Here is a 23,053-nt window from a genome sequence, read left to right on the forward strand (position 1 = left end):
GAGCCTATCCCACCTTTCTGTGCCACTCAGGGGTGGAGAGTCCCACCCACGAGATCCGAGCCGATGCCGCCCCGTCTGCACGCTCGGCCAAGAGTATCATTATCACCCTGGCCAACAGGCACACCTTCGACCGGCCCGTGGAGATCCTCATCCACCCCAGCGGTACTGTGCACCAGGCGGGGCCCCCAGAATGCCTGTGGGAGGGAGGAGGTGCTGATCCCATGGGGCACAGACACGTGGCCCCCCACCCAGTGGCCAGTGAGAGGGTAGGGGCGCGTGACAGAGGAGAGGAGACCAACTACTTGCCTCCTGGGAAACTTAGCGCTAACTGGCAGAACCGAGTGTCTCCTGCCCCATTCTAGCTCCTGAGACCCCAGGGTCTCATCCACCCAGTGGTGCACTTTGCCCCCAGGCCAGCTGAGCAGAGATCTTTGAAACCCTAAGCTCCATGAGACCCTGGCAGCTCTGAACTCTCAGGGAGCAACTCTTTTGTCTCTTTACGAATTCATCGAATGTTTAGATGCAAAAAGATCAGAGCCCAGAATCACTCCCATTTTACAGATGGGTAAACTGAGGCCCAGGGAGGGGCAGTGAATCACCCACAGCCACTAGGCTCTCCTGCCTCCCAGCTAAGGAGTTTTCTCAGGGTCCCACACTGCCTCAAGCAGCCAGGGATCCCATCCCCCTCTTCCAACTGGGAGTCCTCCCCACTGTGAAGATCTGCCACTCCACCGAGGCCCCCAGCATCACCCTCACCCTCGGGCAAGTGCCAAGAGTTGATCTCATCTCTGCAGAGCCCTACATGCCACATGTCCTGATGGAGAAAGGGGACATGACCCTGGGAGAGTTTGACCAGCACTTGAAGGGAAGAACAGATTTCATTAAAGGGATGAAGAAGGACAGCAGTGCAGAGCGAAAGGTGAGGGTGACTGAAGCAACATCAATGGTGGCAGAACTGGGGTGGCACTGGGGACTTGGTCTTTGCTGGACCAATGAGGAGCCTGAACCTGGGGTTGGGGGTGGGTGTGACTTGCCCGAGGTCACAGAGCAAGCTGGTGGCAGAGGGAAAGTGGATGTCCAGATGTGGCAGTCACCCTGGCGCTGCCCTCCCGCCTCCTGCCAGGTCACCTGCTCCTAGTGCCACCAAGGTGCCTAAGCCAGGCAAAATTCTAGGCTGGTGGCAGAAACAACCTTGGTCTCCTCCAGGCTAATCCACCCCCAAGAGGCACCAAGGACCCTATAGCTGGGTGCCCTCCCGGCTCCATCTCTACTCCTGGGCCTCCCTTTTCCCACCTGCTGAATGGGTCTCTTGCTCTTCCTAACTCTGGGATCCTTGCTTGCTATTAGGTAAAGAATAAAGGCAGAGCAGGGAAAGCCCGAGAAAGATCCTTTCCCTCTGCCCGCCCCTCCCCCACGAAGTGAAAGGATAAGGGCGCCATCAGCAAGGGGCTGGGGGTGGGGAAGGGGGGTAGGAGGATGCCGAGCCACAGCCACAAGCCACCCCCGCAGTCTCCCTCCTGCTCGTGACCCTGCACATCGAGCCGGGTCCTGAGTGCCAAGGTAGGCTTAAGAATCGCGGGATACTTCTTTTTACTGTCTCCCCTTTTGAGATGAGAAAACTGAGGCTTAGCACCCAAAATAACTGGTGAGCTGGGAAAGAGGAGTTGGCTTTGGTGACAAAGAGGCTAAGGACTTTGCCTTGCTCATGTGGGGCAATTGTGCCGGATGTAAGGGCCCCCCGTTCCTGCTGGCCTGACTGGCAGAGGAACAGACAAGAACGCGGAGATAACTTACAGCTGATGACATCATTCCCTTTGGTAGAGATCCCACTGGAAGCCCCGGCTTGGTGGGGGGTAGGGGAGATGGCGAAGGGAAGGTGTAGGTGGCTCAATGCCCATCCCCACGTTAGAGACCCCGCTGGAAACACGTGTCCTCGCAGAGGTGCCCCCTCACCCAGATGAGTCAGTTGGGAGAAGAAGCTGGAGCCAGGCTCTCAGAGTGGTGGTGGGAATGCCAGGGGGTGCCACTCAGCTCTGAGAACTGCAGCACGTGGGCAAGGGGTGTCGGCAATGAGCCTCCCAGGCCTGCCTGCCAAGCCTTAAACCAATTAGCTCTGGGACCACTGAAGCAAATGAGAATTAATTTGTCACCTTGGGTTGGTTATGCAAATACCCTGTATTCTCATGAGCTCCAGGGATGACAGCCATCAACCCACAGCTGCTAAGAAGTGATGAGTTTATTGTAATTGGATAATGGGAGCTCGAGACATCAGAGGATCCTGAGCCCGGACCCCCGACCCCACGCCTCGGAGAGGCAAAAATCGGGCTCCTGTCACTACCAGATGTGGCTCTTGCTGCCTTGGGCTCTGTCGTCCAAAGGGCCAGGCTGGGCGGTGGCTTTTGGCAAAGGAGCTCCCGGTGGGAGGGAGGAGGGCATCCAGAGGCATCAATCAGGAAGAGTGAGTGGGACGAGCTGTCAAAAACTGCGATTTAGCAAAGAGGGGGCAAATGACACAGGGGGAGACACTATGTATGAGAGGTGGAGATGCAGAGAGAAGCAGAGACAAATAGAGACAGAGAGACAAAAAGGTCTCTTTTGTCTCTGCACATAGGTCAGTAGCAGACAAAAAGACCCCCACAGATTCATCCTCTCATTTATTCATTCAACAAACACTAAGTGCCCAGTAGGTTCTAGGCACTAGGAAGAAAGCACTGAAAATGACACATCCTTTCCTCATGGCGCTTATATTCTAGCACAGGGGAACAGACAAGAAGCAAATGCATGGGCAAGATTTAGGTGAGGGCTGGGGACTGTGAAAGACAAAACAGGACGATATGATAATGAGTGATGAGCATCGGGTGCTGTTTAGCCAGGTGTTTAGAGAAAGCCTGTCTGAATATGAGACCCGGTGGATTGTGAAGCGTTGGAAGAACATGCAAAGAACTGGAAGCAGGATAATGATGATGTGTTTGGAAAACAGAAAGATGCCCAGAATGGCTGAAATGTGGGGCAAACATGAGGTGGATGGGTAGGCAGGGGTCAGTCCTTAGCGGGGCTTCATGAGCCCTGGTACAAGGTGTGAGGGGAAACTATTGCCTAAGCAAGAGAGTAACAAGAAAGATCACACTGCCTGCTCACTATAGAAGGGACAACGGGGAAATAAAAGTAGAGGAATGAGGCCAGGAAGAAGCTATTGCCAAGATCCAGGCAAGAGATGGTACTGTCCTGCGCTTGGGTGATTGCAGTGGAGACAGAGAGAAGAGGACAAGTTCAGAATGTATTTTAGCTGCAGAACAGGCAGCCCTCTGCTGAAGGAGTGGGTGCGTGGGGTGAGGAAAAGAGAGGAATCAAGGACAACTCTTAGGTCTTTGGTTTGAACACCTGAGCGGGTGATGATGTCATCTACTGAACTGAGGAAGGGACCCTTGGACAGAAATTGAGAAATAGACAAAGAGAGATATGTACACGCAAAGACAGTCAGATACAGAGACAGAGAAAGTAGGGGTGGAGAGAGAGGGCGGCAGAGTGAGAAGAGTGGAAATGAGATTTGGTGCAAAGTGACCAGAGAGTCAAGGACAGTTCAGTAGCAGTGTGACAAGGCCAACTAAGAGAACACATGAAAAGATACAGAACTCTGGTGCTGTCCTTCCTTTAATGTTTACTGAGCCCATCTCTGCACCAAGCTCTATGTTAAGCCCTGGAGATACAAGAGACTCAAGCATGACATGCCTTCAAGTAGGAGGGGAGACAGAGAGATGAGCAAAAACTCGCAGTGTGAGAAATGCCTGGGTCCCCATGATAAATAGCAACAGCGGCGGCAAGAGCGTTGATGGTTGCTGTGTAGACAGTTTCTCTGTTGGGAAGCCGCCTCACAGGCATTGCATTTAGTCCATACAACTCAGTGAGGTATGTACTCTTGTCCTCATTTCACGCATGAGGAAACTAAGTAATTAAGTCCACCAGGAAGATGGGAGCAGGTTTTCCAAAGAGGTAAAATTTGAAGCATGAGTAGGAAGTTATCAGTGGGAGAGAATCAATAAACCAGAGAATCCAAGTCCACAGTCAAAAGGAGCCAGAGAGTGGCTTATCCCCTGGGTGTGAAAGGGAAAGAAACCACTATTCAACGGAGGACCTGCACGTGTGCCAGGACCTTCCCATTTGCATGCCAACTCAGTTCATCCTCAGAACCACCCTGAGAAATGGACATTATTTGCCCCGTTTTACAAGAAGAGTCAGGCCCAGAGGAGGGTCTTGCCCAAGATCACACAGCTGGACGGTGACAGAGCTGGGGTTCAAACCTAGGCCTTTCTGTTGTTGCAACCTGTGAATGTCTAGCAGAAGAGCCAGGTAGGGTCAACCTGGAAGTCTTTCACACAGAGGATGAGAGGGATCCTGACAAGACTTGGAGAGTAGTGGGGGACCAGCACGACCCCCAGGAGTAGCTCTGGGCCCCTTGAACGCCCAAGTGAGAGAGTTTCCCTTTCTCCTCCAGACAGAAATCATCCGGAAACGCCTCCACAAGGACATTCCCCACCATTCTGTCATCATGCTCAACTTCTGTCCTGACCTCCAGTCAGTCCAGCCGAACCTAAGAAAGACCCATGGCGAGTTTATCTTCCTCATCGACAGGAGCGACAGCATGAATGGGACCAACATCCACCGAGTCAAGGTACCTCTCAGAGGACCCCTACCCCCAGGATCTAGGGTCCCAGGGTACCCAGCTTCTCAGCACTTTCTGTCCCAAGCATCCCTCCTTCCACACCTGAACCAGTTCCTTAAATGACTATCCATGGCTAAGAGAAATGACAAACAACTTTTCTGTATGTCAGTTTAAACAGAAACCCCACCCAAACTCAACTTGCTCCCCAAATAAACCCCTGAAGTGATCTGAGCAGAGGTTAACTGCTGTCCATTTACAAGGGATGAAGTGATCAGGAGCTTCCCTTGGCATTCTACACGTCTTTGTTGTGTCCCTGTTCTGGCTAAAACACCTCACTAGGTACTAAGTGGAGAGGGATGCAGAGAGAAGAGGAAGGGAACTAACATTTGCTGAGGACCTACTATGGGTCAGACACTGTGCAGCCACTTAATGCACAGCTTGGTGTTTAATCCAGAGAATAATCCTATGAGGTCGGTCAGATTGTCACCATTTTCCAAACAGGAAAACCCATCCTGAGAGTTTCAGTAATGTACCCAAGATCATGGTCTAAAATTAAACCCATATCTGTCTGTCTGACTGTTTCTACCATGTGACATTGGAGATTCATTGGACATGGCCCCTGCCATTAAGGGATGTGTAGAATCCAGTAGAAATGATTTGGTTCATCTTTTTTTTTTTTTTTTCAAATGCCTAATATGTGCAAAGCCCTGTGCTTGGCCACCTGGAAAGACGGTAGGTTGTAAACATAGTTCCTGCCCTCAAGGAGCTCACAGTCAAGTGAGGGGCATAGCCCTGTTAACCAAGCCTGCCTGGGAGCATGGTCTTGATGCTTTGGAGGGTTCTGAAGGAGGGCAGGAGAAAGAGTGATAAAACCCTCCCCTCACATCCAGAAGCATTCCATCTCCGTGAGGAGATTATTCACCAAAATTATGGCATTATCCAACACTTCCTTGTATTTTTAGTTGCGCAGATGTCTGTCTCCTCCTCTGGAATTATCCACTCATTAAGGAAAAGGACCAGATCTTTCTCATCTGTCTCTCCCCATGGGGTCTAGCTCTGTGTTTATGTGTAAAAAGCCCTTGGTTGCTGTTTATTGAACTGAGTAAAGGATCATAGTTCAAGAGAACAAAGGATGAGAGAACAAGAAGAGGGTTCTGCTGTCACCTGAAATTTTGTCCCTCTCCCTACCTTGTCCCTCTTATTTCCAGAGCAACAGAAGGAGCCAGGAGGAATGGGGTTAAGTGGGAGCTGTGATGCCAGCTATCTCCTAAGCCTTTCTATGACTGGGTTTGGTCTTGAAGTATGACAGAGCAGTCATATATGAGATCCAAGTTCTTGTTTGAGCCTCTTGACATTGGGATGCAGGACTGGTTGGTACCTTTTCCCCACCCCTGGCCACCATGAAAGGCAGGCACTGAAGTGAGGACCTGTCCACAGTGCTGGAGTGCTGAAGCACGCTCCAGGGCTGTGTGGCCATGTGTATTCCATTCCACAGCTGTACCAATTTGTAAGACATCTCTTCAGTTCCTCTAACGTATCATAGGATCACAGACCTAAAACATCTCTCAGAGAGCATTTAATTCATTTTCCCTGCCCTTTTCCAGGTAAGGAAACTCAGTCCCCAGGACGCTAAATGTTCTTCCCAACATCACAGAGCTGGTGCGGGAGCCTGAACCTTCTGTATCTTAATTCAATGCTCATTTTCCTTACATTGCCAATAGGGAATTATACAGACTCTTCCACTGAGAAAACCTCTCTTCTCTGATTGTCATTCCTGCTACATGGCTCTGAGAAAAACAATGCCTGGGTTCCGGGGTCAATTCTACCGCTGACTCGCTATGTGGCTTTGGACAAGTTGATTCTCAACTCTGACTTCATTTATTCTTTCTGTAAAATAAGAAAGAAGGATTCATTCAGGGAGGGCAAACATATGTCACACATCCCTCTGTTCCCCTCCTCCAAGCCCAGGCAGACATCAGTAATTGACTATGACACTTTTTTTCAGTGCTGAGCCTGGATTCAGTCTCTACCTCCTTCTCATCTTGGTGTTCCAGGCAGTTACTACCAGTTAAATGGAGCTGGCTTATGAGTAGAAATCCAGTTCCTGAACTAGAGACCTATTGTCAGAATTCTCTGACAATAACTTGGTTCACGTCTCAGTCCCTTTCCCCTTGGAGTCGCTCTTGCTTTCTTTTCCGGTTCAGCTCAGCGAGCTCGAGGTCATCCTTTCACAAATGGCTCTGCATTGGCACAATCCATTCTGCTAAACACGCCCCTTTTAGAAAAAGTCATTACTCAGGCCACACATCCCTTTCCCCACTGACAATGAGGCCATTGAGGGGTTGCTTGAGTCATTAGGTGGCTCATTAGGTTGAAGTTTTAGGAAAAACTAGGCTTAGGGAGGTAGGAGAGAATAGAAATCCAAACAGCCATGCCAAAGGGGAAAGTTCAGCCAATTTAATTTCCTGCAGCTGGTCTCATTCTTCAGCTGCCACTTGCTGCCAAAAACATGGCTTTAAAATTCTAATAGGTGTGAACAGAGACAATCCGTAGGGATCAACAGAGTCTCCTCGTAGCAGCAATACACATCAGTAACTAATGCAAAAATAAACAGATATTGACTTCTTCTGCAGAAAAACAAAACATATTGACACAAGCAACAAAAGGAGATGGACAGAACATTAGTGTCAATATTTACAGAGGGGAATGGAAGAGGGGCTGCAGGGCCGTGGAGCCTGGAAGGCCATATGGTGTAAAAGTTGCCAGGATCTACTTGCTGCTGTTTCCTTCAAGATTTTGGAGAGTAACAGTTTGTTTCTCTGAAGCTATGCTGAGATCCGTGGGGTGCCATCAATAAACTCTATAGGGATGAGGGAAAGCCACTCATTCCTGAGTTCTGTGCCAAGGCAGAGCCAACATAAATAAAGATCTCGGAGCTATGCTTTGAAAGCCTCAGTCCTGTTCTCAGGTTTTAGGATCCAGTGCAATTCCTTAACCCTCTGAGCCTCAGTTTCCCTATCTGTAAAACAGAGGCATTGATACTAATATGTATCTCACGGGGTTGGTAATAATAACCATTTACTGAATGTTTACTGTGTGCCACACTGAGGTTCAGAGGAGTGATATAACTAGCCCAAGGTCAAGTTAGTTATAGCAAAGGTGAGATTGAAACCCAGATATGTTTAACTTCAAAGTGTATCTCCTTAACCACTATGCTATAATACATGTTATAGAGGTTAGATGAGATAATGAATACAAACTGCTTAGCATATAGTAATTGCTTGACATTTATCATTGCATTGTATCATCATTATCATCAATATCATCATTTTCCCTCTTGTCATCTCCTCCACCTTCTCTCTTTGTCATTATTTTTTAGAATATACCTTGATCAAAGTCTCCTGGTGTTGCATAGTTAAATAGGTTAAGACTCTTTAATGCTCACAGACCTTGAAGCAGAAGGCTGCTTCATCACCAGTGGGACCTGGACGAGGCCACGTGCCTCTCTTAGACGTCAATTTTGTTTTGGTGGAAGGGGGTGGGCACTCCCTGCTCTCCTTACCGCTCAGGGTCAGTAGGAGGTGAAACGAAACTGGAAAACTGTAAGAGAATGGCTTTGAGAAATCAGACTTGCTACACAGATGAGGAGTTTTATGATGATGGCTTTGGCTCAGCCTCTGGTCAACATCAGCGAATTTCTTTATCTGGGGGAGAAAGTGATGTTGGCTGCAGACAGAGGGTGAAAGGTCCACTTGGAGGCTGCTTCTGTGCTGGTATGAGAACAATGCTGTGTGGTGGCCAAGGTAAGAGCTCCTTCCTGCATCCTAAAAATTCCTTTCTTACCTGTCAGGATGCCATGCTGGTGGCTCTTAAGAGCCTCATGCCAGCCTGCCTCTTCAATGTCATTGGGTTTGGATCCACGTTTAAGACCCTCTTCCCTTCCAGTCAGACCTACAATGAGGTAAGGAGGGGGCATGGCTGGGACCAGAAGGGGTCAGGTGGTGAGAAACAGAGGCAAGGAAGGAAGAGGAAAGAGGAGGTAACCCCGAGGCCTGCCCTCATAGAACCTGTTCACCCAAATAGAACCTAGATGATGCCAGGAGCAGAGAACCAAAGGGAGGCTATCTCCATGTAGGCAGTCTTCTGGCCTCCCCCCTCCTTAAACTAAAGATCATGTGGGGCAAAGTATGGATGTACACTGGGAGGGGGTAGAGGGAAGGGATAGGGAGAGGATATATCTTAGGCCTCCCACTCACTGAAGCCTCCATCTCATTAGAATGATAGACTCATGCAAGATTGAGCTAAAGGAGTGAATAGCAAGGGATAGAGGAGTGAATAGGTGGGCGAGTGGGCTAAGAATGGCACTCACATGGCTCAAGGTAACAGTTTGTAACAAGAGGTCCCTTGGCCCCAATAGGATGTTCAAAATGGGAGCATCCTACAGAGTTCCCTGGTGGCCTAGTGGTTAGGATTCTGGGCTTTCACTGTTGTGGCCCAGGTCCAATCCCTGGTTGGGGAACTGAGATCCCACAAGCCATGAAGCACAGCCAAAAAAAAGGCAGGTGGGTGGCGGACATCCTACCCAGGTCTAGGAACGGGAGGGAGGGATGGAGGGAGGGAGAGAGAGACGGTGGGTTGGAAGGGAGGAAAGAAGGGCATAGGAGCCACTTTTCAATTAAAAATAATTTATTTGTCGGTTTTTTAAATACAGAAATAATATATATTGATTGTCCCACAACTTTTAAATCTAGATAATCAAAACGAAAAATTTGAAAATCTCCCATGATCAGTCAGAAAAAAAGAAAAACCACTGTTAAGAGCTTAGTATAAATCCCTTCTTGCTCTAAGCATTTACATACATTTTCAATAAAGGTAGGATTAGAACTCCCATACTTTCTGTAACCTATTTTTCTAACAAAACAGCCTATCATGAGCATATGTCCATGCTAGTAAGTATTAATCTGCAACATAATTTTCAATAGCTGCCTACTATTTCACTACATAGATAGGCTGCGACTTATTTAACTAAACCACTACAGGTGGGCATTTAAGTTGTCTCCATTTTTTTCTATCTAGTTATCTTTGCAGCAAATACTTTGCATACATCCTTAATGATTCGCTTGGAATAAATGCCTAGCCTGGCTGATTCCAAAGGTACATATACATTTTAAGACTTTTGATATATTCCATTACTCCAAGTGTGGATGTTGGAAGAGCATCTTCCTGAGTCAGGAGCAGGAAAACATCTGATATCCAGTGAGAATCTGTCCTCGCTACAGTGACATCCATCCAGTGTCAGGAATCCTTGGCCAGTTGGGTCTCACAGTGTGGGTCCAGGAGGGAGGAGATCTGAAACCCAGATTGGGGAAATGGTTTCCTCAGAGTATCATAGGGATTTAGTGTCACAGTCAGGCCAGGACTCAAGTCTTAAGATTTCTAGTCTAGTGGTCTTTCCACCATACCTCCTGCCTCACTCACCAGAAAAGGAAACCTCATTTGTGCTGGGCAGTTAGGGCTTAATGCGCTACCTTTTCCAGGGGTGTTTATATTTTTAAAGAGGAACAAAGAAAGGACAACAGTAGGTTAAGACATCATGAATGGTGGCATTTGGGGCATTGGTAGGTGGTGTTATTGGGCAGACTCACACCGAAAAGTGGCCACCTATTCTTCCTGTGCGTGGGGCAGAGATGAAACTGGGAACATGAGTCAGCTCCAGTGAGGCTGAACTAAGATCCAGGGAAACAAAGGATTCATCCTCCAAGGGGCTTAGAGCCTCCACACCATATAATGACCCTGGGGACGATCTCCCTGCCCGTGACCCTTCTCTGCAGGAGAGTTTGGCCAAGGCCTGTGACAACATCCAGAGGATGCAAGCCGACATGGGTGGCACCGACATTCTCTCCCCGCTCAAGTGGATCATCCGGCAGCCAGCGCTCCGAGGCCACCCGAGACTCCTCTTCCTGATCACAGATGGTGCCGTCCACAATACCGGGAAGGTGCTGGAGCTGGTGCGAAACCATGCCTTCTCCACCAGGTGGGCACAGGCTGAAGGTTTAGGGCTCAGTTATTCTGGGCTGCCCTGGGCTGGGGATGTCAGAACTGGGGCAACGTGGAAAATGCCAGGAGGAGAAGAGGGGACCCACAATTCCTACTGAGCTTTGCTTCCAGGATGGTGTGGCCATCTTCAAAGTTTGCCTTTTCCCCACAGTGGTTCAGGAGGGATAAGATGCCCACACCTCTGCATCCAGGTTTCAAAGAGCAGTCTAGGCAGAGGAAGTCTTACCTGCTTCGACTCTGTGCTGGGGTGGGAGGTGATGGGCTGTCCATGTGTGAATGTGAGTGCCCGCTGATGGCCCTCTTTCTTCTCCCTCACCCTCTACCTGAAGCTGGGGCCAGCTCTGAGATAGCTCTGCTGGATCTTGATCCAACCCTTTCCCCATCAGGGGACAAAAATGGCAGAGAGAATGGGAAGTAGCAGCCTCTCTTGTCCCCCCTCCTCCAGGTGCTATAGCTTTGGAATTGGACCCAACGTCTGCCACAGACTGGTGAAAGGGCTGGCAACTGTGTCCAAGGGCAGTGCTGAGTTCCTGGTGGAGGGGGAGCGGCTGCAACCCAAGGTAGGCAGAAGGGCCTCCATCTCTTCTGGTGCTGGGACCTCAGAGGCCCACACTGGTCACACAGCAACTCAGTGGTGGAGCTGGGATTTCACCCCAAGTCTGAGCACTCCACTAGGCTACACTGCACCCCAGTGAAAATCAGAGTTGGAGGCCACAGAGTGGACAATTCCTGGAGCTAGTACAGGACACTAGATGCCCTGGTCTCCAGCCACTGGCTCATATGCTCCATCCACTGGCTGGGCAGGATTGGGGCTCCCAAAGGAGTCACTGCCTCTACGGATAAGAGTTGTGCTTGGGGTCATTTCTGGCCATGTTCCTGATGATGACAAATGATGGCTCAGAAGAATCTAAAGGACCCAGAAATCAAGGCATTTATAGTCTTCTCTCCATGTCCTGCATAATTGGCACAAATAAGCCAACACTTAGAAAATTCCTGTGTCAGTCCAGACCTTCCAGGAACAAGAAACAGAGCTGAAGTTAAGAGTGCAAGAGGGGGCTTCCCTGGTGGCGCAGTGGTTGAGAATCTGCCTGCCAATGCAGGGGACACGGGTTCGAGCCCTGGTCTGGGAAGATCCCACATGCCGCAGTGCAACTAGGCCCGTGAGCCAAAATTGCTGAGCCTGCGCGTCTGGAGCCTGTGCTCCGCAACAAGAGAGGCCGCGTTAGTGAGAGGCCTGCACACCACGATGAAGAGTGGCCCCCACTTGCCACAACTAGAGAAAGCCCTTGCACAGAAACGAAGACCCAACACAGCCATAAATAAATAAATAAATAAATAAAATTTTAAAAACAAAACAAAACAAAACACACACACACCAAAAAAAGAGTGCAGGAGGGTTCTTGAGGGATAAAATCTGTAGAAGGGAAAAGAGGAGGAAACAGGGGGGAAAACTTTTTAGTCCATGTGCAGATGCAACACTTGTGAAAGGGAAGGAGGGGAGCAGGATTGGTCAGGGAGAGCCTCAGACTGCAGTGCAGGTCTGACAGGGTCTCAGCCAACCCACCAGGGATCTCTGGAGCAAGAATTGCCCATTAGGTTGTCTATGTTGGGTGGAAAGACCAGGCACTAATATCCCTGCCATGCTCATTTGTTGCCTGGGGGCTTCCAGGGAGAGGTGTGAACTTGGTTTGAAAGCTGAGGCATTGCACATGGAGACTGTCATCTAACTGCATTCCTTGCAGCAAAAGAACACAGTCTTTCTCGAAGGGAAATTTGAGAGTGCACCTCTATGGCTGCCACAATCCTCAAATCATTTTTCTCCAGCTTTGCAGTACATTTGAGAAAATCATCCTAGGGGATGTTAAACCACTGTCGAAGTGCTAAACCAGCTGTCATTTATTGAATGCCTATCATGTGGCAGATACTTCAAATGCAGTATCTTCCCAACTACAGGTAATCTTCCCCACTACACTGAAAGCTGAGAATTACTAACTCCCTTTAACAGAAGGGGGCACGGTGGCCCAGGAAGGCAAATTGACTTGCTCAAGATCACTATTCAGTCCATGTTTTGAGACAAACTTTCTGTGTGCCCCAGGCTCATCACAGCCCTACTCTGAGTCTTGGGTTTTTCTCATTTATAAAATGCTAAGCTTAGAGAAGGTGAAAGCAAAGATCTGCTCCAACTCTGATGTTCTAGAGGCATGTTTACTGCTGAGCTAGCCACCCAAAGTCTACTGTCACTTCTTCCCTGCTACCTCTTCTCATGCTCACACCCACATGGTCTTCGTGCTCCTCATCTGTGCATATCCCCATTCACACATCCCCCCAACCTGTGTTTTGACCCTGTCCAACAGATGGTCAAATCCCTGAAGAAGGCCATGGCTCCAGTCCTGAGTGATGTGACTGTGGAGTGGGTCTTCCCTGAGACTACCGAGGCCCTGATCTCACCTGTCAGCACCAGCTCCCTCTTCCCTGGAGAACGGCTGGTGGGGTATGGCATTGTATGTGATGCCTCCTTATACATCTCCAATCCCAGAACAGTAAGTATTTTAGAAATTCCAGGGGTCAGTGGGGGTCCAGAACCCTTCCCACAAAGCCATCCTTGGCTGGAAAGACAATTTATTTGTGGCAGCTAGGAGCCAATTGGATCTGGGTTTACTCTTGTGGGGTAGAGTTGTCAGGCCATGGGCATTCAGTCATGGTGACACTGCTTGGGTAAATGCTACCATCTCAATATGTGGTTCTCAAGATCCCCTGCAAGAGGAGAACTTGGGGAACATGTTTAAAATGCAGAGCCCTAGCTCCAACCCAGGTCCCCTGAATAAAAATCTCTGAAGATAAGGCCCAGGAACCTGCATTTTGCATAGTCTACTCAAAGTGATTTTGATGAATAGTTCAATTCAGAACAATGGCACTCAGATTTCTTTCCCTGAACACTCTAGACAGATCATATCTCCTTAGATGAACTTGTGTTTTATTTATTTACATGGGTAATTCTCTTGTATGTGGTGGCAGAAGTGGAATAAAAATGAGGAACTTCTCAAAGGGAGGTGGAATCCATGCTAAAATGTAGAAGATTGCCTGAGATGCTATTTCCTCATCTAGCTTCCCTCGTTAGTAAGTCTCTCCACTCCCCTTTAAAGGATTTGTCATCTTGTTTTGTCTTTAAGCAGGAGTCACAAACTCAATGCCTAGAGGGATTGGGCAGGTATAAAATGAACAAAATGGGCTTGTTGTAAAAATTAAAGGGACAAATGTCATGAGAGATAGCAGACATTCCCCATATAGAGGAAGTAAGGGGTGGTGAGGAATACAGCAAACTGGAGAGCACACACTCTGTCTAAATGCTCAGCCCCTACTCGGCTCTAACAATCAGTTACCATGCAAGAATGTGGACCCTATGTTAAATGTGTTTCCAACCTTTCAAGAGAAGTTAGAATTTTATTTGAAATTTCCAGATTTTAAAATGTTATGGAATCTCTTAAGAACCATGGTCAGTAATGGTAAAAGTGTTTTGGAGATTAGAGTGTTCAACTGCAGGGAGAACATGCTAAACAAAATGCTGGTCAAGACTTTGCACAGTCTAGGCCTTTCTTGGAGGTCTGAGAGGTAGCAGATCATCCACAGACCTTACTACTAGCAGGGACTGTCAAATCTATTCTCCTTTCGTTACCCATGAGACTGGCAATGCTTTCTCCTACTACTAGAAGAGTTGTTGGGTAAGGGTATAATCGTGACTTACCCTCCCGGAAGGTGATCTAGAAATAACTAATAAAATTAGAAATATATACCTTTTCAACCCAGAAAAACCTCCTAAGAATCAAACACATAGAAATAAAAGTGATGTAATAGATTCACGGTCAAGGATTTATTGTAGCATTTTTCACGGTGGCAAAAAATAAACGGCCACAAAGTGAATGCTTAATAAAAAGGGGTGGTAGAATATCGTACAGCCAACTGTTTAAAAGAATAGTTGATGTGAAAGATTTCCAAAATATTTTAAGTGCAAAGTTCAAGCTACTGAAAAATGTAAGTAATATGGTCCAGCTTTTGTAACACAAGATGACCCCAAAAGCCCTTATATTTTTATATATGTTTATATCATGGAGAATGGAATGAAAGGAACAGATGCTTCATGCTGTTATTTTTAGTTATCTATTTGGAGACAGCAGTAGCATTTAGAATTACACTATTTTTAAACATTTAATAAAGAATATAATTAAAAATATAAACAACATAAGTGATATGAAAAACCACCTCCATTCACCATCCCTTAAATTTAGGCAGAAATCTGCCTAAATTTCCCAAGCAAGCAAAAAATTTTCTTATTATCTCGGTTCTTCAAAGGTAGAACCTGCACCATCTCCTCTCCCACCCCTTGCTGCCCTTTGGATGTCCTTCCTGACATCCAGCCTCGCTCTAAGCCCTCTTTTCTCTCCCTCCCTCCAGGACAAGAGAAGACGATACAGCATGCTACACTCACAGGAGTCCGGCAGCTCTGTCTTCTACCACTCACAGGATGAGGGCCCTAGCCCAGACAGCGGAGACTGTGCCAAGAGCTTGGGGACACCCTTCACCCTGAGGCAGGCCAAAGGTGCCCAGCCATCCAGCGGAGACTCCGCCACCAATCCTGGTCAGTCAGTTGCTCTTTGTGCTTCACTCCCTTCTCCAGGGAGGCCATGATTGCTACATTTTTACTGCACACTTATTATGTGTTAAGCACTTTTTACAATCTCATTGAACGGTTAGCAGCTGTGGAGGTGGGTGCTATAATACCCATTTTACAGATGAGGAAACTGAAACTTGGAGAATTTTAGCAACGCGACTAAGCTCATGGAACTTGAAAGAGGTAGAGTACAGACAAAGAGTTTAGACCTGTCTTCCTCCAAAACCTCTTTATGGTTTTAGTTTCCATTCAGAGGGTAATTACTGATGACCTACTAAGGCTAGGTACTGAGCGCAGTGTGGGAAGCCAAGATGACTCAAACATGGCACTTGTCCCTCAGAAGTTCTCCATCTAGTGAGAGAGATACAACTGGCCTTACCTCTCTTAGAAAGCAGAATGACATGGACCACAAGAAAGTTTAGCAAACTGTAAGGATCCCAGGGAAAGGAACATCTGGTAGAGGATATTAACAGAGACATAATGAGGGCACTGGTTCTTAGAAGTGGGAAGGGAGAGGAGATTCCAGGCAGCAGAAACTGCCTGAGCAAAGATGTGGAGGTGTCATACCTAGAAAACGCATACACAGCTGGTATATTTGGAGCACATAATACCTTAAAAAATGAGCAGAAAGGAGAGTAGCTGGGTGGATAGATTAGAGCTAGGTTAGGCAAGGCTTTGAATGCCAGGTGAGGTGAGGCATCTGCACATATTTCAATAAGTAAGCAGTGGAAAACTCAAGAAGTTTCCAAGCAGGAAAGGGGTATGCAAACCCCTCTCTCTTTCCCCACTGTCCTCCACCCTGATGGCTTCCCTATCACCACTCCTGCCCAGGTCTAGACTTCTCCCAGCGACGGCGGGCATACAGCACCAACCAGATCACCAACCACAAGCCCTCTCCAAGGGCCCTCACGGCCAGCGACCCCACAACAGCTGCCAGGAAATACCCACTGAGGAAAACCAAGCTGCAGGACCTCACCAAGCAGACCAGCCTGGATGGCCCGCGGTGGCAGATTGATTTGCAGGTACCCAAGTAGGGCATATTGGAGTTGGGGGTGGCCACGGATGGGGAAGAGCTCTGTCTCCTGCTTCAGCCATAAGGATGGAGCTTGACCACAATTTACAGTGAAGTGAGTCACTTCCTCCTTTTTCTGGATCTTCACTTGCCTGACCTCCAATGACAACTTCCTAATAATGATACCCATTGGTCAATGACATCACCCATTCTCTGCTCATAGAACTTCCCAGTTGGCAAGGATCACCCCCATCTACACTCTCATTTGATTTTACAGCACCCCTTGGAAAGGAGGGAATGTGGGGGCTGGCCACCCCCACTCCGTACAGATGTGGAAATTGAGGGTCAGAGAGGTAAAGTGACTTACCCAGGGTCACACAGCCAGTCAGGAGATTGCAGCCAAGGACCTTCTTCCTGAAAAGCCCTTCCTTTCCCCTCTCTGTCACCTTCTGCACCTTCTGAAAATCCCAAGGCTGTACATTCATGCAGGGCAGAGATCATCTCAGAGTCAGAAGCACAGCAGGACCAGTCATCCAGTGTCCAGCCAGACCAGGGTTTCTCAGTTCCCACACTATGGACACGGGAATTCTTTGCTGTGGAGGCTGTCCTGTGCACTGTGGAATGTTGGGCAGCCTCCCTGGCCTCTATCCACTGGATTCCAGGAACAATACCATCCCCAGTCAGGACAGCCAAAAATGTCTGCAGACACTGCCAAACGTCCCCAGGGGAGGGGGGCAAAATCACTAGGTTGAGAATCACTGTCCTAAACCAAATTGGTATTTGCTATTATCTGTATGCCTTACCCCATTTTCTTAAGAATGGGCTTTATGTAGCTTTGTCATTGTGAGTCTGTGGTTCCATAAAAGTAACCTTTCGCTCTCCCATTCCCACCCATAACCCCCATCGCTCCCCACCTCCAAATACACATAAGCCCCCTATGCTCCCCAACGGCGGGGACACTGCCACCTTGCCCCTGAAGGCTCTTCTCTGTGCTTAGCCAGGAACCACCCGATGCAGTTGGAAGATACTGACCTTGGAGTCAAGCAGACTCTGCTCCTCAAGCATGTTGCTTAACCTCTCTGAGCCCCCAATTTCTTCATCTATGACATGAGGATAATAGCTTGTCAGATGACTGAGCTAACAGTCATCAACAGATGTTTACTGGGAGCCAACTGTAGGTGGAGGACTCTTGCAGCATTGGCTGATAAAAGATGAAGTGCCTAGTGCAGCACCTGGCACACAGTAGGTGTCCTTTAAATGCAACTCTACTTGGTGAGAGCTCTGGGCAGCTTGGCAGCTCTCCTCCTCACTTCTGGCCCATCTTTGTTCATCTCTCCCCATTCCCTGCTTGGCTTCTTCCACAATCTATCTCCAATACACTTGTGTGAATGCATATGCATGCACACACACGCACACATATACACTCCCTGCAGCCTATGGCTGGGTGAACGGGGCTGAATCTTAGACTAACTTGTTGCTATGGAAACTGTAGCAGCTTCTGTTTCTCAGTGTGCTGGTGATGGTGGGGCAGGGGTAGGGGGAATCCCAGTCTCTGCTGTGGTAGAGAGGTTAGGGATGCCCTGGGACCCAGCAGCCTTGGCTGGGTACCAGTTCCCACTGAGGCCGTCCTAAGAGGGAGCAGTCCCTTTCATCTCCCACACCCTTGTACCATCCCCAGGACCTCAGGCTCAGAGGAAACAGGAAGGATGAATCTAGCCCCTGCCCCAAGGAGACCCCATCTAATGGGGAGGCACAGTCCTCTTTCCAGTAAATATTTGATAGAGATGAAAAAGACCCCATGGTTAACTGTTAGCCTAAAAACTAAGAGGCACTTTTTCTCTCTGTTACACCTAATAAGTGCCTTTGTCCCCCCATCCCCTCCTCCTTCCAGGCAGACGTATGTGTTCCCAAAGGCACAAAATTTATTTTTAACTAATTTAATATTCTTTAATTACAAAAGTAATACGTACTCAGGGTTTTCAATAAAAAAACCTCTCGAACAGTTCATTTGAATATAAAGTAAAAATAAAAGTCCCCCTCCCCTGTGCCCTGACCCACTTGGTTTTGGGTGTTTCCTTCCAGAAATACTACACACACTAAAAAACACACATATGTGACACATGTATATGTTTTGAACAATCATATATACAAACTGCTCTCCAATTTACTTTTTAAATGTCTTTTTAATTCACTTTTTATATACAGTAACATTATTCTTTTCAGTGAACAGCTCTATGAGTTTTGGCAAATGCATGTAGTCATGTAACTCCACAATCAAAATATAGAACAGTTGCAATTTACTTTTTTGAAATAAACTTTATCTTGGACATCTTCCCATATTGGTTTGGAAAAAATCCGCCTCTTTCATTTCACTGTTGTATGATGTTCCATTGCATGGATGTACCATAATGTATTTACCAACCCCTAGTGATGGACATTTAGACAGTTTCCAGATTTTCACTTTTACAAACAGTACCGTAATAAATATACAATACAGGCACACGGATATTTGCATTCTTGTGTATTACCACAGAATTAAATTCCTAAAAGTGGAATCGCTGGGTCAAAGGAGATTGTGCATCTTGTTGAGAGATAGCATGCTGCTAAATCATTCTTTTACAAGTGTGCTTCAGTGCACAGTCCCAGCAACAGTCCATGAGAAACTGTCTCCTTGTTGACAACTATGGTTGTCATCAAACATTTAAATATTTGCTAATCCAGAAGATTAAAAAAATCATAACTTATTTCAATTTAGAGCAATGCTCATGAGACTGAGCATTTTTTCATGGGCTTATAGAATCCTCTTCCTGTGAACTGCCTGCAGATGCCCTTAACCCATTATTCTATTGCGTTTATCTCCCTTCTCCTCCACCCCAGTGATTTATAAGAGCATTTTCTTGAAAATGATCTTTGTCATGCGTGTTGCAAATATGTTTCCCAGTTTATTCCTTGCCTTTTGAAGTGTTTTGTACTAGCACTAAACAGATTAAATCCATAAAACAGAACAGAAAGTCCAGAAATAAAACCAAATATACATGACAGCTTTGTCAGGATAGAGGTAGAGAATTGATAAGCCATAGGGACTCAATGAATGAACTGTATTCAGTAAATGGTGATGACGCTTGTACTCTTCATAAAATCAAAGAAAAGGCTGTTTTCTATTTCCTTACATCAAAATAAATTTTTTTGTGAATCAAAGATTTAAACAAACAAAAATAGAATCACAAAAATTCTAGAACTTTTTTTAGTAGGGAAGACTTTTTAAACATGACAAATGAGAAGACATAAGGGAAAAGGCTGATAATTATAACCACAAACACACACAGAGTTTTAAACATTATGGCCAAAAACAAAAAAGGTGGGTTTAGAATATTATCCATGGTATGTGATTTTCCATGGTTTTCCTGGTTTGGACTTTATCCATGGTTTGGGATTATTTGTGTTGAGGTTTCTCATGGGTAGTGGAGAGCAGGTCATGTGTCCTTGGGTACTACAGGGGCAGTCCCCCAGGAGGAGCTGGGGTAGCCAGGGAAGGAGTTGCGGCTGGGAGTGGAGGGAAGGGGGCCAGCCACCAGGAGCTCAGCCTCCTCCCCTTCCTCTTGCATTCTTAGCCCTTGCTGAACAGTGGCCCGGACCTGAGCCAGGGCCCCAGACTCTGGGGTCCAGGGGCCCGCAGGCCCTCTCTGCTGCCCCAAGGCTGCCAGCCCTTTCTGCCCTCCGGCCAGGAGACCCAGGCTTGGAGCCCCATGAAAGAGCTGGATCTTGGGTCTGGCCTGAAGCCTGCTTCAGACAGCTGCAGCCCTGGGGAGCTGGGTAAGTGCCCACAGGGTCCAAGACCCGACTGGGGACAGGGAGGAATCCTAGGCTGTAGTCCAGCCTAGGGCATCTGGGCTGTGGGGGGCATCTGCCGTGGCCCATCCCTCCCAATCCCTCTCTCCCAATCAACCTGGCCCTTGGGCTGCCTGTGAAGCTCCCAGGTGTCCTCCCTGCGGAGTGACCCGCCACCCTACCTGGCCCCCTCAGGTACTGGCTTCCTGAGAGGTGGGTCTGCCCTACTCTTGGGGACAAGCCAGTGCCACCCCTGCTCTCCTAAGGAAAGAGTTGTGTGTTCCCTGGGGGCGGGAGGGGGGAGGGGGACTGTCCTTGCTTAGGGGTGTCTGCATCCCGGGGAGGGATGATGTCGCCTGGGAATGGACCCCCTGTCCTGCAGCTCAGATCACAGCCCGCTTGTCCCTCCGCCCCCAGAGCTGTCCCATCACCCCTCCGCCTTCGAGACCGAGACGTCCTCGGACTGGGAGCCCCTAGCCGAGTCCGAGGAGCAGGCCAGTCCCCGCAGGCCCGCCACCCCAGGACCCGTGCTGGGCAAGGCCGTGGTCAAGGGCCTGCGCGACAGCCAGCCTTTGCAGTGGGAGGTGAGCTTTGAGCTGGGGCCTCCCGGCCCCAGGAGGGGCGGCGCGCGCGAGCCCGACCTGTGGAGCGAGACCTTCCACCACCTGGCGGCCCGCGCCATCATCCGCGACTTCGAGCAGCTGGCGGAGCGCGAGGGAGAGATCGAGCAAGGTGAGGGCCGCGGGCCCGCCCCCTCCTCGCAGCCCCGCCCATGCCCCGCCCATGCCTCTCCCCCGGGGATTGCCCTCCTTCCCCTGGCTCCACCCCCTTCCTTCTCTCCACTGCCCTGCCACCGCCCAATGCTCCGCCTCCCCTCCCCATCGCTGCCCCCAGGTGCCTCCCTTGACCCCCACAGTCCCCCTACACACACACACACACACAGCGGCCCAGGGCTCCACCCCCTGCTTGATCTGCCCCCTCCCAGCCCCACGCTCCTCCACACCTCCCACACCCACCCGGTGACCAGTCCTCTCCTTCCTCCTCTTCCTCTGCTACAGGCCCCTCACTCCTCCTCACTTCCCAGGGCATCTCCCTGCAGCGCCCCTGTAGGGCTCCCGAGACAGAACCGTGGGGATCTCCCTATTCCACCTGCCTTGCTCCTCTGGGACCACACCTATCTTCCCACAGAACCCCTAGATCTAATCGGTCCACCCAGTAATCAATCAAGGCCATTTACTGAGTACGGATCAGCTGGGGGCCAGGCTCAGGGCTGAGCAGTGCAATGACCACCACCATCCCCATCCTTACTTATGAGTGCTTGACACAGATTAGCAGGGAAGCCAGCTGACATTAATCAAATGCACACAATTAATTGAGTGCATTTGTCCTAATGCTATTAAGAAGAAACACAGGGATCCAAGAAATTGTATAACAGGGATGATGGGGAGGCTAATTTAGTTCAGGAATTGGGGCAAACTTTCAAGACAGTGATTCCTGGGATCTTGATGGAGCACACTTGGAGAACAGATAAATAGAGAGATAAATAGAGAATATTTCTATTATTTGTAATAGTTTATGCTTTATTTATATAACAATACTACATGGTTTATATTTTATTTTATTTGTATTTTTGTATATGTTATTTTTTTTTTCTTCCCATGAGCACTTTACCTTACAGTTTACAGGACATTTGTCCATCCTTCATGCCAAGGAGACTGCTCACCTGCTCAGTAGGAAGAGCCTGGGCTTTGGAGACCATCCTGAGTCCTGATCTCAGGTCCATTCCTAACTTGCTGTGTGACCCTATGCTCACCACTCTCCCTCTCTGGTTTGTCTCTGCAAGTTTGTCCCAATGGGCCAGACCAATGGTCCCCACATAGCCAGGAGACCTGTGAAATACTGCAGCAAGATTCTCATCAGAGAGCTGCAAAATGAAAATAGAAGATACTGACAACACAGAGATTTGGGGTTTTTTTTTAATAACACTAAAGTTATTTAAGGAAAGTAACTGTCATTTTTTTATTAAATGTCTTACCTCTTTTACATTAAAATATCCTTATTTTATGAAGTGATGGTGGAGGTTTTAATAATCTTGAGGGTTTCTTTTAAATGACCTTAATGGCAAGTTGGTAACTCCTTAATTTTAAGGGCTTATTTAATTCCAAAGATGGGACCATGGATCTAGCCCTCCTTTTAGCTTCCAGAGCTCCCATGTCAGGTCCACACAGTGACCCCCACCCCCTTCTCCCTCTGCAGGGTCCAGCCGCCACTACCAAGTGAACGCCGTGCACACCAGCAAGGCCTGCAACGTCATCAGCAAGTACACAGCCTTCGTGCCTGTGGACAGAAGCAAGAGCCGTTACCTGCCCACCGTCGTGGGATACCCCAACTCTGGTAAGGCAGGTGCAAGCCAGGGCTCTTCTGAGGGCCAAGCAACTCCCAAGTGGGCCAGAGGAGGGGGACTGGGATACAAAGGAGCCTAGACTGGTGGGGAGGGGTTCAGGGAAGGGCCTTGAAGCTAAAAGGCCCCCCAGCAGATGGTTTGGCCGCCAGGGGGTAGGGGGCACACAAACCCCCATCCCACTGCTCTGCAGAGGGTTGTGAAACCATCCCACTCCCCTTTTCCCACTAAATAAATATGACTTGATTGTATTTTTCCAATTGGTATGTGCTCACTGTAGAAAATTCTAAAATATAGAAAGATGTGGATGGACCTCGAGATTATCATATAAAGTGAAATAAGCCAGAGAAAGACAAATATCATATGATATCACTTATATGTAGAATCTAAAAAAAAAAAAAGATACAAATGAACTTATTTACAAAACAG

General features: G+C 48.3%; 1 protein-coding gene across 1 annotated transcript in view; it reads left to right on the top strand.

Moving 5' to 3' along the window:
- Positions 1-23,053, top strand: part of VWA5B1 (von Willebrand factor A domain containing 5B1) — a 39,450-nt gene that overhangs the window by 7,949 nt on the left and 8,448 nt on the right. Inside the window, exons 5-16 of the mRNA XM_059895372.1 lie at positions 31-162; positions 795-919; positions 4,493-4,669; positions 8,511-8,621; positions 10,492-10,694; positions 11,163-11,277; positions 13,072-13,257; positions 15,167-15,350; positions 16,215-16,405; positions 20,007-20,208; positions 20,641-20,955; positions 22,480-22,617. Coding sequence (XP_059751355.1) covers positions 31-162; positions 795-919; positions 4,493-4,669; positions 8,511-8,621; positions 10,492-10,694; positions 11,163-11,277; positions 13,072-13,257; positions 15,167-15,350; positions 16,215-16,405; positions 20,007-20,208; positions 20,641-20,955; positions 22,480-22,617 — 2,079 coding nt within the window. The remainder of the gene's footprint in view (positions 1-30; positions 163-794; positions 920-4,492; positions 4,670-8,510; positions 8,622-10,491; positions 10,695-11,162; positions 11,278-13,071; positions 13,258-15,166; positions 15,351-16,214; positions 16,406-20,006; positions 20,209-20,640; positions 20,956-22,479; positions 22,618-23,053) is intronic.

Source organism: Balaenoptera ricei, chromosome 1, assembly GCF_028023285.1.
Source record: "Balaenoptera ricei isolate mBalRic1 chromosome 1, mBalRic1.hap2, whole genome shotgun sequence".
NCBI lineage: Eukaryota > Metazoa > Chordata > Mammalia > Artiodactyla > Balaenopteridae > Balaenoptera > Balaenoptera ricei.